Genomic DNA, 14193 nt, shown 5'->3' on the forward strand with positions numbered 1-14193 from the left:
GCGCTAAGTAAATATCAATATTGTTTCTTGGCTGTTTTGGTCCCAAAATCATCAAAAACAACATTATGTATTTACGCTTCATACACAACCAAGGAGGTAGGTTGTAAATAACTAACAAAATTGGCCATATACTGTGTGTGCTACTAAATTGCCATATGGGTTGATTCCATCCATACAAAGTCCAAGTCGAAGGTTTCTCAGATCGCTTCCAAATTGAGGAAATATGTGATCTATTATCTTCCATTGAGAAGAATCAGCCGAGTGTCGAAGTTTCCCATTAGATATTTTCTCATCAAAATGCTATCTCAAATTCTTTACTTCTGTTGGATTAGCAAACAAATGTTAAAACTGTAGTATTATTAGAAGATACCATATTACCTTCGCAGGAGGCCCTTTAGTTATGATCTTATCACCATGATCAACATCATTATCCTTCTTCACTTTGTACCGTAAAGTCCCACATTTTGGACACTTGTGTAGCCCTTCATACTCATTTCTATATAATATGCAGTCATTAGGACAAACATGTATCCTTCTATAATCCATACCCATTGGACACAGGATTTTCTTTGCCTTATGCATACGTTTTGGAAGTAAATTATGGGCTGGAAGCATTTTACTCAAGAATTCAAGTAACTCCATAAAACTTGAATCGGTCCACCTACTTCTTGACTTTAAATTAACCAATTCCAACACAGTTGTCAAGAGAATAAAATTAGTACACCCTGGGTATAAAGGTTTCTCTGTATCACTACACAAGTTGTCATATGCATGTGATTGTACAAATGATGTTATCCCAACATCATGAATCATATCATTTATTCTATCATCCCAGTCATTCACAATTCGCTCATTTTAGGACATAGAAGTTGTTCTTGCCTCCTCATGCCATACCTATTTTGTATACCTTAAATTTATTCTATCACAAATTAAATGTTCTTTTATTTCATCAATACACAATTCAATCTTATTCATGCAGTTGACACAAGGACAACAATACTTTTCATTTTTGTTAGGAACATTTTTTCTAGCAAATTCAAGAAACTAATCCACACCATTTTCATACTCCTCAGTCATTCTACTAGCATTCATCCAACTACGATCATTCTATTTTTACCTAATAAATCATCACAAAGTCTATCAAATTAACAATTCACTATCTTACTTGTACTTCAATTAGACTCATTTTTTTTTAAATCAATAGAGTCTCTCCTTAAAGATTGAACATCCTAAAATTATAATAACCAAAAATCAATAGAACTAACAACAAGTAGTTAAATAAATATTTACCTATTAAAGCTAGAAAACATCAAACTTTAAGCTTATCCAAGTTCAATTTCTAAATAAAAAAAATCAGCAGAGTCTTCTAAAAATCTTATATATATATATATATATATATTCTAGTTGGATTGGATGTATTTATCAAACTCCTCACCTCTCCAACAAAAACAAAAATTAAATGACTAAACTTTTAATTTTATACTACTTTGTCTGTTATTTTTATCTTTCATCCAAGTTTTTTTAAACTTTAATTAAGTTTTGTTTTTAGTCCTTAACCATTTTTATTATTTCATTCCTTACTATCAGTATACACATTTTAATTAGTATATTATATTAACTTCATTATACAAAAGAGAGAAGTAAATTTAGCATATCATAATTAAACTTGACAATACATGATAGATTAGTCCTTAATTCTAATGGTATTAGATGTGCATTATATTGTTTAAACTAAAAAAAAATACCACAAATTGTAAAATATCTCAAACATAATTCCAAACTCTTCACAGCCAACAATTTCAAACTCTTTACAATGTGGAAAAATAAATTGAAAAGACACAATAGAGATAACTTCAAATAAAAAAGAAAGAAAGAAAGAAGCAGTACTTAGGGCTTCGTTGTTCAGCAGAGAAGAGAAGAGAAGAGGAGATAGGCAGCGGGAAGAGAAATTGAGTTGGGGCTGGGCTTTCAGTGGCTGAGCTTTCATTGACATAGAGTAGCCAAGGTACACTGAACTGAGTTGAGCTTTAAGAGATGAGGATGAAAACAAGAGACACGAGAGGCAGAGAGCTGCTGCTAGACACGAGTTACAGATTACGAAGTTGAGAGAGAAGAGAGGTAGAGCAGCTCTTCCTAGCCAAGAAGCTGTGAGAGACGAGAAGAGGATGAAAACGAGAGACACGAGAGGTAGGGAGCTGCTGCTAGACACGAGTTACAGATTACCAAACTGAGAGAGATAAGAGGCAAAGTAGCTGTTCTTAGCCACGAAGCTGTGAGAGATGAGAAGCATCGAGAGGCTGAGAAGCATGAGACTAATTGGAGACAAGAGGAGGCACAACAGACATTGAGTGTTGTTTTGAAAAACTTGGCTGGTGCGAGCTTAAAAATTTAGGGTGGATGGAGAAGCCACGTCCCCTAGAAAGGAGGGGGACGTGGATTTGAGAATCCACATTCCCCCTCTTATCTAGGGGATATGACTTCTTAAGAAACTATGTCCCTCTCATACTAAGGGATGTAGCTTTATGTCCCTCTTGCACTAAGGGACATGGCTTCTTGTTAGAAGCCACGTCCCCCTCCATAAGGGGGATGTGGCTTCTGCAAAAACTAGCTAGCTCTGTTATAAGCCACGTCCCCCTCCTTAAGGAGGGATGTGGCTTCTTCATAAGCCACATCCCTCAAGAGGAGGGGACATAACTTATTCAGAATCTATGTCCCTCATGAGGTGGGGGACGTGGATTCTGATAAAGCCATGTTCCCCCAAGCTATAAGGGGACGTGGCTTATTAATTTTTTTTAAAAAATATTTTTTTCAATCCACGTCCTCTTTTCGCTTAGGTAATGTGAATTGTATTCTTTCTAAATCTAATTTTTAACATGGGATGTGAATTAGGATGGTAGAAATGCCTTTTTGTAATAGTGACCTTTGGAACTAATTTGTTTATCAGTATGTTTCTATTCTAATAAGGTAAAAGAGGGGATATTTTGTCATCATGTAAGTAATTTGGAAGTTTGATTTGGTTCTATTGTTAGGAATATAGTGGTATAACCATCTTCCTTAGGTATTAAGACTCTAGAACTCGGAGAGTTCATGACTTTATATTGGATCCTACAGAGGAAAGCTACAAGGATAGATCCTAGTTTTATTCGAAATCCATGTAATTTTACATTTAATTTTAAGACATCTATGATCTTTTTATCCATAAGATTCAGGTTTCTATTTGGATGGCTATTGAAATAGATTGGGCCAGCACACAGACTTGCTTCTATAGTATCTAAAATGAGTTAGAAAATAACTCATGTCGACTATCCCTAAGGCAAATAAAACAAGAAACATTTAATCCTTCTCTAAGTAGCAGTTTAATGGCAACCTGAACATGTCATATATGTAAAAGTTTAAAATTTTTCTAGTTGTGGTTGATGAATTCATCAAACAGAAGAAAAATTCTTTTGAAGGGTTGATAGGAATTATATTTTCAACAAATCTACTAATATAAATAGATTTAATGAATATTTTTCTTTTTAGTTTATAAAGAGCATTTTTATCAACTTCTGAAAATTTTCAATTGTCAATATCTTTGTTAATTTGTTGAAAGTGGATTTCTTTCCTAAAGATGTTAGTTGAAGAGGATGACTTTTTTTCATGGAGGGAGGAGGAGCTTGAGATAAAAGATTGACAGGAAAAGAAAAGATTTCTAAACATATTCATAAAAGAATTTTCTCTTTTATGTATAATCATTTTCAGGTTCTGTGGAAAAGTGAAAAAAAAAATAGTGGTCAAGATTTGAGAATTAAATGACATGTCAAGATATTAATATTATTATTTGGTACTTAATCCTAGCCACTGATTTCAATAGTGACTATTATCTTCAAAAGATTTATGCATGTGAGTTTCTATCGACATATGGACTTACACCCTGTTTGTTAGGATGCATTGCCATAACCTCTCAATACTCATTAATAATTTGTAGATATTTGATCACAGGTTCACTTTTAAAAGTCATACATACTATTGGATTAAGTAAGAAAATGATATCAATATGTTAACATTAGATTTGAGATGATAAATCTTGACTTACATTACTCATTAATAATTGGTAGATATTTGATCACAAGTTCACTTTTAAAAGTGATACATACTATCAGATCAAGTAAGAAAATAATATTAATATATTAACATGGATTTGATATAATAAATCTTGACTTACATTTTATCAATACATCCCTATTTCCTCTTTTGTCTCTAATACCAGGTTGAAGAGAGTGCAAGGAAGGTGGAGAGGAGAAAAGAAAGAATGTAGGTAGGAAGCAAATGAACTAGCAGACTAGATCACAATGATGATATAATGTAAAATAAAGTTGCAGAAAACTAAAACGCTAAAATGTCAGGAACCTGCACAATCTCAATGATAGAGAAATGTCAAAAATAAAGAGCAAGAATTTAAAAGAGTGCAAGAATGATGGTAATCCACATAGTCTAGCAGACAAAAGTAGAAACTAAAGTGCAAGAAAATAAATACATAAAACAAGGTACAAGAAAAGTAAGGAAAAGGTTAATAGAAAATTTATTGAAGAAAGAAAAAAAAGAGACTTAGAAAGAGAACTCTCGCAACTCTCTTAGCACAATTAGAAAAACATTCCTATTTTTTTAAATATCACCCTATATTGGATGGTTATTGCTAAAATCGTTCAATATGGGTTTTCAGATATTGGACAATTCATCTATCCATTTAATATAAGTTTGCAAATCTATGATGGCCTATATTAAAATAATCATCCAATATTACATTTTTTATAGTAGTTCACCACACAACAAAGATTCAAGATTATTGGATACTACGAAACAAGGAAAACCAATGGAAACTCATAAACTTAGACATCAAACTTTGGTAATAACTGGCTCATATTAAAATTTTACCGTAATTAGCTCAATACTTCAACCAATCAAAATTTGGTCACTTTACGCCTTGGACTCCATTAAAAGGCGGTCACTAATACATGTCCCTTTAGGTTACAAAACATGAAGGCCCAATCAAAATCCCAAACTCAAGATCCAAAACATTAATATGAAACTATCCAAAAACTCTAACTTCTTAGTTACACAAAGATCTAAATACTCATCAAGGCATTAAATTTCAAAATAATGAGAAATGAGGACCATCAAAACAATGAAAATTATTCCTTTAACAGCCTGAAATGCCCAATAATCATTTAACAATGGGCCCAATTCAAGTAATGAAAACTGTCAGTAAAGCAAATGTAAGTCAAGTCATCTAAGTGGAGAAAAGACACCAAGTGAAGATATTCATATTCAAGAGAATATAATATGCGTTGGGGGGTGCTCAAATCACTATATTAAAAGTCCAATACATGAGTATACACTTAGATGAGGTAAATTGGATTTTTATTTGATATATGTAGGATGAATCCTCTTTGGAAGGGAAATAATGATGGAAATCAAGGGACAAGTTAGAATCTAACATTTAGTGCTTTGATCTGTTACAGGGCATCGAAGGATCAATGTTTAGATCTAGTGTTAAGAGGATGAAAAAACCCTACGTTCATCAATTAGGGTTGTCCTACATGATTGAGGAGTTCTAAAGAGAGTTATAAAAAAACCTAAGAAAGATTCTTAGCATATTAGGCCTAATGTAAAATACTCAAGTCCATGAGTCCAATCAGTTTAGTGAATACTCTTTCTTAACTTTAGGAAATTATTTCATCTTATTTTAAGTTCACATTTGACTGCAGGAAAATTAGTTTATTTTGTTTTATTTCAAATAAAGACAAAATATATCCACTAAGGTATGACCTATCTATTTGGAATCCTAGATTAACTAGGATTGTGTCCTTTAGATTTTAAGAAATCTCTTTAAATAGTTAAGCCATTTGTATTTTTAAAAGACTTGATTGAATTTTATGAATTTAAATTTCTCTTAATTGTGAGGTTATTTTGATTAGTTTTGTTCTATATGAGATAACATATGTGGGATTTCAGATTATCTTGAGCCAATAATCCATCCTACATGTTTCTTTGGCTTTGAATTGGAAATTGTAGAGTGAAGTGGTAGGAATATGTAGTTTCATGATCAAATTTTGATTTTGCTAGATAACTGTCATATGGATGAACTTTTGTGTCAAACTAGACCCAATAACTAGTTTTTATCATAAGCTTCATTTGAACACTTGAATAACTTAATTTAGATGTATATGTAAAAAGTTATGGATATTTAAAGATTTTTTTTTTGGGGTCAAATGGATATTTAAAGATTGAAATTACTGTTCATACAATCAAAAAACTAAAATGGTGCTAGGGAGAATTTGACTGTGTGTGTACAGCACAATGGCCAACAATGCACCTATTATGGCACGTTGCTTTTGTATTGTCTGCTGCTGCGAAAATGTATTGGCTACGGTGAATGTGTTGAAATTTCTAAAAATGGTTTTTTTTCCCTGGATTTTCAATTGTATAACAGCATTCTTATGACTTTTTTTTTAACCCTTCCTAAACATATTTGGGACTAGTTGGTAAAAAAAATGAAAAACAAATTTGGAACCAAATTACCCATGATCATCATTTTTTGACATTAATTGGGATTTATTTGGAATATTTTGGAAGTTAAGCTTTGATGTATTTTCGAGATCCTGTTTGTACTCTCTCGATTTATTTAGTAAACCTCTATTTAATAACTATGGTAGTCTTCTTTTACTAAGTTCATTTTTTTTATCATGATAGTTGACCTAAAGTTTTTTCTTTATGTTTTAAAAAAATCATTTTATATCATAATAATGTCGAATCCAAATTTTTAAAACTTTCTTTATGCAATTGGGAGTAATATGGTTTAGGCAAAATAAAAATTAAAGTCCATAAATTAAAATTCACAAATTATTTGCCAGGTTACTGCTTATTTGATAAGTTTAGAACTTTTGTTGAACTTTAAAAATTGATAACTAATTCATATGAGGATTCTCTAAAATTCTATTGAAATATATTAAAGTCATTCAAGTGATAAAAATATGTTTTAAACCTTTTTTGGTTTCAAATGGCACAATTTATTCATTTTTCCAAATTTGCTTTGTTTCTTTGACAGAATCTGTGCCATAACTTGAAAAATTCATAACTCAAGTTGTACATGCCCAAATGATCTGGTTTAGGACTTTAGAAATCTCTATGTGTCTAGTTTCATCATAAAAATTATCATGATCATTGGATATGGGTTGTATATGTTAAATAATAAAACAGTAACCCTCCTCTAAAAAGAGCCTAAACTGAACAATCCCAATCATGCATATTAAAATCATGATTTCAAGGCTAGTTTATGACTCTAAATTGGCCATCATACATCGACACATATCACTTATACATACCAAAGCCTCATCATAAATTTACATAGCTTATGGGCTTATTTATACATTTTTCATTTTTATCAAAGTAATGCCATAGGAAAAATTATTTTTCCTAATCTATTTACCTTTACTTCTTGCTCTAGCTCTTCCTTTGAAGGCTTATAACCTAACATGGTTAGTCAATGGGGGTGAGATTCAAGAGAATCTCAGTAGTAGACAATACCATTCAAGCATATAAGGCAAAAGTTTCATCCATAAGACATACTTGCATTACATGACTTCATAACTAACATATTGACATGTTACATGCTCATACATCATACATTGGACCATGAAACACTTAAAAATAGAGTTTCAAACATTCATTTATGATTCATAGAATCAAAGAAACTAATCATACATATCATAATACAAGCATAAATACCAAGTATGTAATAAAGGGTAAGTTTGCTACCTTTTGACTTTACTATTTCTTCTTTGTTTTCCTTGCTTTCATTTGATCCTCCATGACCAAACCTTCAATTCCTTTTCCACAACACTCATTGACTCTAAATATTTGCCATAGAATATTTATGACAATTGTTAGAGCCAATAATCACATTGTCAATAAATGACAACTTATTCTTTTTTTTTTAATTCTTACTTTCATTATCTTAATTTTTCACTTTATTTTTCCTTTGACATAAAATTCTTGTACTAACATTTTGTAAACTCATTTGTAAACTCAAATTTGACCAATTCTAACTCTTTCCCTTTGAACCATTCTTGACAGTAACTATGGGTCTTTGAGACCTTAAATTATGGTTTCTTCCAAGCTATTTTTATGCTTCATATATATGTGTCTCAAGGCTAGATTTTAAATCATATTTCATAAACTTAAATGCTTAACTAATCATTGCTTAATTCTTTGGAAAATTGGGCAGCATTTCTCCTTGAAAATTGGCCATCCAAAGATTGCATCAAACTTGAAATCAAGCTACCATTCACTAATAATCAATAAGTAACATTTCTATGACCATTTCTAAGCCCTTTCCTATCATTTAATCATCAAAATATCAACCCTTATTACCTTTGAAAAAACAGGGCAGCATCTCATAATCATGAAAACTCAAACAAAAATTATGAAAAATAGTTCAAAAAGAAGCTCTTCCATACCTCTTCTCAATACACTAACTTATTCTTCCTTCTTCACTACTTCCTCCATCTATGCCATCTCCAAGCTCATCCTCTTGAAAAACTAAAATCATAGAAATGTTCCTCTTGATGAGAGGAACAACTTTTGTGAAGAGACTTTGAGATAGAAATGTAGTTTTAATGGTGATTTTGGATGATTTTCCTTTTCTCTCTCTAAACCTCTCATGTGAATCCATGGAAGAAGCAATGGGTGTGGTCGTTTTTCGGTGGAAGATTGAACCAATTTTGATAATATTTGGATTCTAAAATATCTAATTTACCGTTTTTATTCTAACTAATATTTCGATTAATTTTGGACCATGTAATTGTCTGCTTCTTCTTCCATTTCAGATCCAACTTGATGTCACTACTCCCTCCAAATGGGCTCAAAATGGGCTTTTGCTAAAGTTAACTTTTAGACATAGCAAAAATTGGTATTATCTTAACTTAATGCAATTTAAATTGTATAGTAATTCTTTTGAGCAATTCTTAACCAATAAAATTGGCATAATTCATCCAAATATTTATTCTTTTTTATAAATTGATTTCCTTTAATTCTTCATAAATTTTGGGTAATTTTCTATAATTACACTTAAAGACTCAAAACTCTAAGAAATTATACTTTAACCCCAATTGAGTGTGATATTTCAGGGTTAACGTTCATTCTTGTTTATTTTTAAATCTAGGTACCTATTCATACTCTCATTATATTTAATTATATATAATTAATTTTGAACATTAATAGTTACTATTTGGCTCTAGATAGACTATTACTCTTACTCGTTTATTAATTTTGAACATTAATAGTTACTATTTGGCTCTAGATAGGCTATTACTCTTACTTGTTTTTCTTCTCTTTCCTTTTTTTAGTTTAGTTAGTAGTTGAACTATCTAAAAAAAAATCAAAGACACTCTCTGTGTAATAGTTAGCCAAATTTAAAAGGTCTTGGTATTTTAAACTCATCCTAAACCATCGTCTTTTTAGAGAACTGTTGCATATGCTCTGGCTTAGTAAATTTCTACTAGGCCTATTACGACAATGAGATCTAACTGCGATCTCACTGAGCCCTTTGTGGATCTATTATGATCCTTAAAATCTAATTGTGATTCTTCTCTAAAAGATTTAGGATATAAGGATAAAATTGTCAAATAATACTATTTCTATTTAATTCGGCATCTTTACTGATTATTCTCCAAGACTAATCTTAGATATCTTTGTTGCCCTTTTAGACCTTATTTATTTCTTTTTAGCTTATCCTGGATATTTCTGGACTTCAACTTGCTCATTTCTTAGTTCTGAACACTTTCTTAAAGTCTGTAAAAATATTACGCTTTTGCCTAAGAAAGACTTTTAATTCCTTGCACTTGGTAGCTTACTGAATTTTGGCATATTCTTGAGCTTCTAAACCAAAAATTCAGGATGTTATAAATAATACTTTATAAAAATTGGTTTCATTCTTTTCTATTATGGTAGATTATTTTCTATCATGGTAATGATTTAAAAGAGATTATTATCTTTTTAATTATCATGGTAGATAATTTTTTAATTAACATGATCAAGTTAAGTTTTATAGATTTGTAAACGTAGAGCATTACATGCAATTGTTTGTTAGGAGCAGCTGTTACCTTTGCAATATGCCGTGGCACTATAAAAGTTGCAAAAAACAACGAAACATTGTAATGCCAATCACCACGCACACAAAATGTCAAAGCTAAGAAGTGATGAGAGTTAACACTGGCCATCTCACTATATATGTATTTATGATAATGTCTCACTTGAAATTGATACACTAAGTTTGGTTTGACTGCTACGACTAAGATTGTTTGTACACTCATAATGTCTCTCACCTGAATTTTTAACAGAGGAAGAGGATGGTGAGGGAAATTAAACGAATTTGGTTTCTTTAATTGCCATAAGTTATTACTAATTAAATGTTCTTCAATGCTATTGGTGAAATTAATTATATCAATTGAATTAAATATTTGACTCAATGAGAATATATTCAAAAAAGTGAAAATACATTTAATCTATCCTGTTATTTGAGAAAAGTCAACACATCGATGGTATTTACTATTTAGTATTTACTTCAAATATAGATATATACGATCATCCATCTTAATTATAAGATAAAATTTTAAAATCATATTATTTGGTCTTAAAAATAAGACAAAGATAGTGGTTGTTTAGTTTTTTTTTTCCCCCTCAACCTTACATTTCTTTAATTGCAACAAGTTGTTAACATGCTTTTAATTTATATGTAACACTTTATTATGGTCATTAATTTCAATGAAGTGTGAAATTAAAAAGTTAGACATTTTTTTATAAATTTAAGGGAACAATATCACTCCTTAGAAACTATGGAATTAATTAACTTTGCACTGTAATTAGGGTTGGAGGAAATATATATATATATATATATAATGATATTTTCAGTAAAAAGGTATCGCTTTCAGTAAAAAGAAATAGATATTGCTTGAACCACAAAGTACAAAAGTATAAAAAGATAATGCACTGTATATGGATCCTTGAATATTGTCTCAGCTTAGGCCTTGGGTGGTGGAACTTTATAACCTGAAATAGTTATTAGACACTATTAGAAATACACATACATACGAACACACATACAGATATATAAATTTAAAAAATATTGATAGCAATATTAATATCAATAAATATGAAAAATTAAACATTATAAAAATATACTATTTATAACAATGTAGCTTCTATTGAACTCAGTGCAACCGTTTTTATTCTTTTACTTACATTTTTCCAAATATTTTATCAAGTTTCATGTAATTTTTTTTTTCCAAATATTTTAATAGGCTTTAAGTATAAGAAAGATAATTATATTTAAATAACTTTCGGTTATTATCTCTCACATAAAAAAATCTAACTATATATTACAGATACAAAGGGACAAAACAACCACAAATGTTGTTATGTTATCTCTCAAAATAATTTTAAGGGTTAAATGAAAATTTCATTCTTAAACTATAGGTTTATGAGTATCTAGGATTTTAAATTTATTTTTGATATAATGTTCTTCTTAACATTTGAAAACGGTGCAATGTCGCTTATATTGTTAAGAAAAATTAACTTTGATTATTAGTTGATTGAAAAATTATAGAAAATAACCAAAAAAATTGTTGACAAGGACTCAGGAAGTTATAGAAAATGATCAAGTAAATTTTCTTGACCATTTTCTCTAATTTTTAGTCAACCAACAGTTCAAATTAACATTTGTTAATAATAAAGGCTATATTGAACTGTTTTAAAATATTGAAGGCAAACATTACATAAAAACTAAGTTTAGGGTCTCAAATGCTTCTAGACTTATAATTTAGAGGTTAATTTGGCATTTAACTCTAATTTTGAATATAAATTTTCAAAACAATACCTTTAGAATTTGAATCAAATGATGTTAAATTTAGACATTATTTAGCATTTTTATTTTTAAATTTTGATCTTTTAACATTTTAAAAATCAGAATGCATAATAAAAATGATTTTTAATAAATATTCACAAAGAGAGAGGGGACTTACTTCCACATTGCATTCCAGCTGGAATATCCTTTCCACAAGTCCTAGCAACATATACCACTTTCTCCATGCTCACCATTTTCTCAATCTCCTTTGTGACAAATTTGCAGAGGCAGGGAACGTCGGCGCCGTTTATCGCCGAGCAGCATTCCGGCGACGGTTTAACTTTAGGCCCGGGTGGCTGGACAAACTGGAAGCATTGGCTCATCAGATCACCAATAGGAGTTCCTCCACATTGTGCCGACACACTATAAAAGTTGCATAACATGGCAATACCAATCACCACACAAAATTTCAAAGCCAAGAAGCGAGAATTAGTACTGGCCATCTCACTATATGTTATTTGTGATAATGTCTCTCTTGAAATCGATATGCTAAGTTTGTTTTGATTGCTATGAGGAAGAACTTGGTTGTGCACTCATACTTTGAGCTTGTGAGCCCTTAAATAGAGGGAGAGGATGGTGAGAGAAATCAAATGGATTGGGTTTCATTGACTGCCATAATTTATTACTAATTAAATGTTCTTCAATACTATTTGTAAAATTAATCATATTAATTGAATTGAATGTTTGACTTAATGAGAATATGTTCAAAATACATTTAATTATTCTGTCATTTGGAAAAAGTCAACATATTGATGGTATTTACTTCAAATGTATGTATATATTCTCCGAAGGCAAAATTTTAAAATCCTAATTAATGTAAAATAAAAGGGATTTTGATGTATTTACTCTTAAAATTATAGAATTTTCCCACGTTTATCCTTATTTAATAGTGTATCTTATTTATAAAATCATATTAATTACACTCTTAATTAAGGATGTTTTAGAAAAAAACTTCATTAATTCCACTTTAAAAGATTCAAAATGTCTTATATTTTTAAATATTATGCTTTTTAAAAAAGGTCTTATAATATTGAATAGAGTGAGTAATATATATAAATAGTATTAATTAAATATTAAATGCAAAGTATTCAATGGAAGAGCGAGTAAAGTTTGGCGAGGGAAATTAATTAATTGCCACGATTTATTACTAATTAAATGTTCTTCAATACTATTAATGAAATTAATTATATGAATTAAATTGAATTGAATTTTTGACTTACTGAGAATATCATCAAAATTCATTTAATTCCCTTAAAATGAAAATATTTTAAACTTAATTTTAAATTTCAAAAAATTAGTTGTCAAAATGTTGTAAATTGTAAAAGTTTAATAAAATACCGAAACTTACTTTTTAATTTGCTTTTAAAGCATGGGGATTTGGATTTTGAACCAAATCCCCCTATTTTGATACATAAAAGTCCATAGATTTAAATTTTGATTCAAATTCAAATTTATATTTTATTATAATTTCTTTATAATTTCATATTTCTTTTAGATTTTAATTATTTGAAATTTTAACTACTTCAACTTTCTTGTTACTCTTGCCTCTTCTCTTATCTCTTGTCCTCATCTCTCATAATTGAAAAATAGAGGTGAGATCGTCACTACCGATCTTCATTTTTTGATTCAAATATTAGCTTGTTTATCTTCTACCTTTATAAATAAATTTACGTTATCCAAATAAATTATTTTAAATTCATGAATTTTAAATGGATATTTTAAATCTAAAATTGAAATTAAAATTTATTGATCTAAACACTACCTTTGGTTTAGTTGTAAAAGTCAAAATGTTAGTAATAGAGTTATGTTGTGAGTTATATAAAGGCATTTTTATCCTTTTTAAAGATTGACTAATGTTAAAAAATTTAGATTTGAATTTGAATTTTAGATTTAAAATTTAAAATTTAAAATCTCACATTTAAAATTCATGTATTTAAAATTTTCTTTTGGATAGGGTAAAAGGTTTTAATAATGGAAGAGAAACGAGTTTATCTCTATTCTTTAATTGATGTGATACAAGGGCAGAAGCGGGATCGTACTAGTTTGAGATAGAACTTGAAATATGCATAAAAGAAATAAGAATGAAACAAAGAAATTTAGAGATGAAGATAAGGGATGAAAGTAAAGATAAATGAAATGATAAAGAAAGATAGGATCAAGGAAAAGGATAATTAGAACACTTACTTCTAGCAACCTTAGCCTTCGAGACATCACAAGAGTTCTACTCTTGATAATGCTAGTGTCCACCTTAA

The 14193-nt window shown here is 29.7% G+C and overlaps 1 protein-coding gene across 1 annotated transcript; it reads right to left on the reverse strand.

Annotated features, from left to right (window-relative positions):
• Positions 1–11059: 11059 nt before the first annotated feature.
• LOC129302747 (uncharacterized) lies at positions 11060–12384 on the reverse strand. Its single transcript, XM_054941635.1, has 2 exons — positions 12060–12384; positions 11060–11088 (listed from the first exon to the last, which is right to left on the reverse strand). Exons 1-2 carry the CDS (start codon positions 12382–12384, stop codon positions 11060–11062), a joined length of 354 nt encoding a protein of 117 aa, XP_054797610.1.
• Between the last annotated feature and the right edge of the window lie 1809 nt (positions 12385–14193).

This window comes from Prosopis cineraria, unplaced genomic scaffold (genome assembly GCF_029017545.1).
Source record: "Prosopis cineraria cultivar Desert tree isolate PC_DT_omini unplaced genomic scaffold, ASM2901754v1 PC2, whole genome shotgun sequence".
Classification (NCBI taxonomy): domain Eukaryota; kingdom Viridiplantae; phylum Streptophyta; class Magnoliopsida; order Fabales; family Fabaceae; genus Prosopis; species Prosopis cineraria.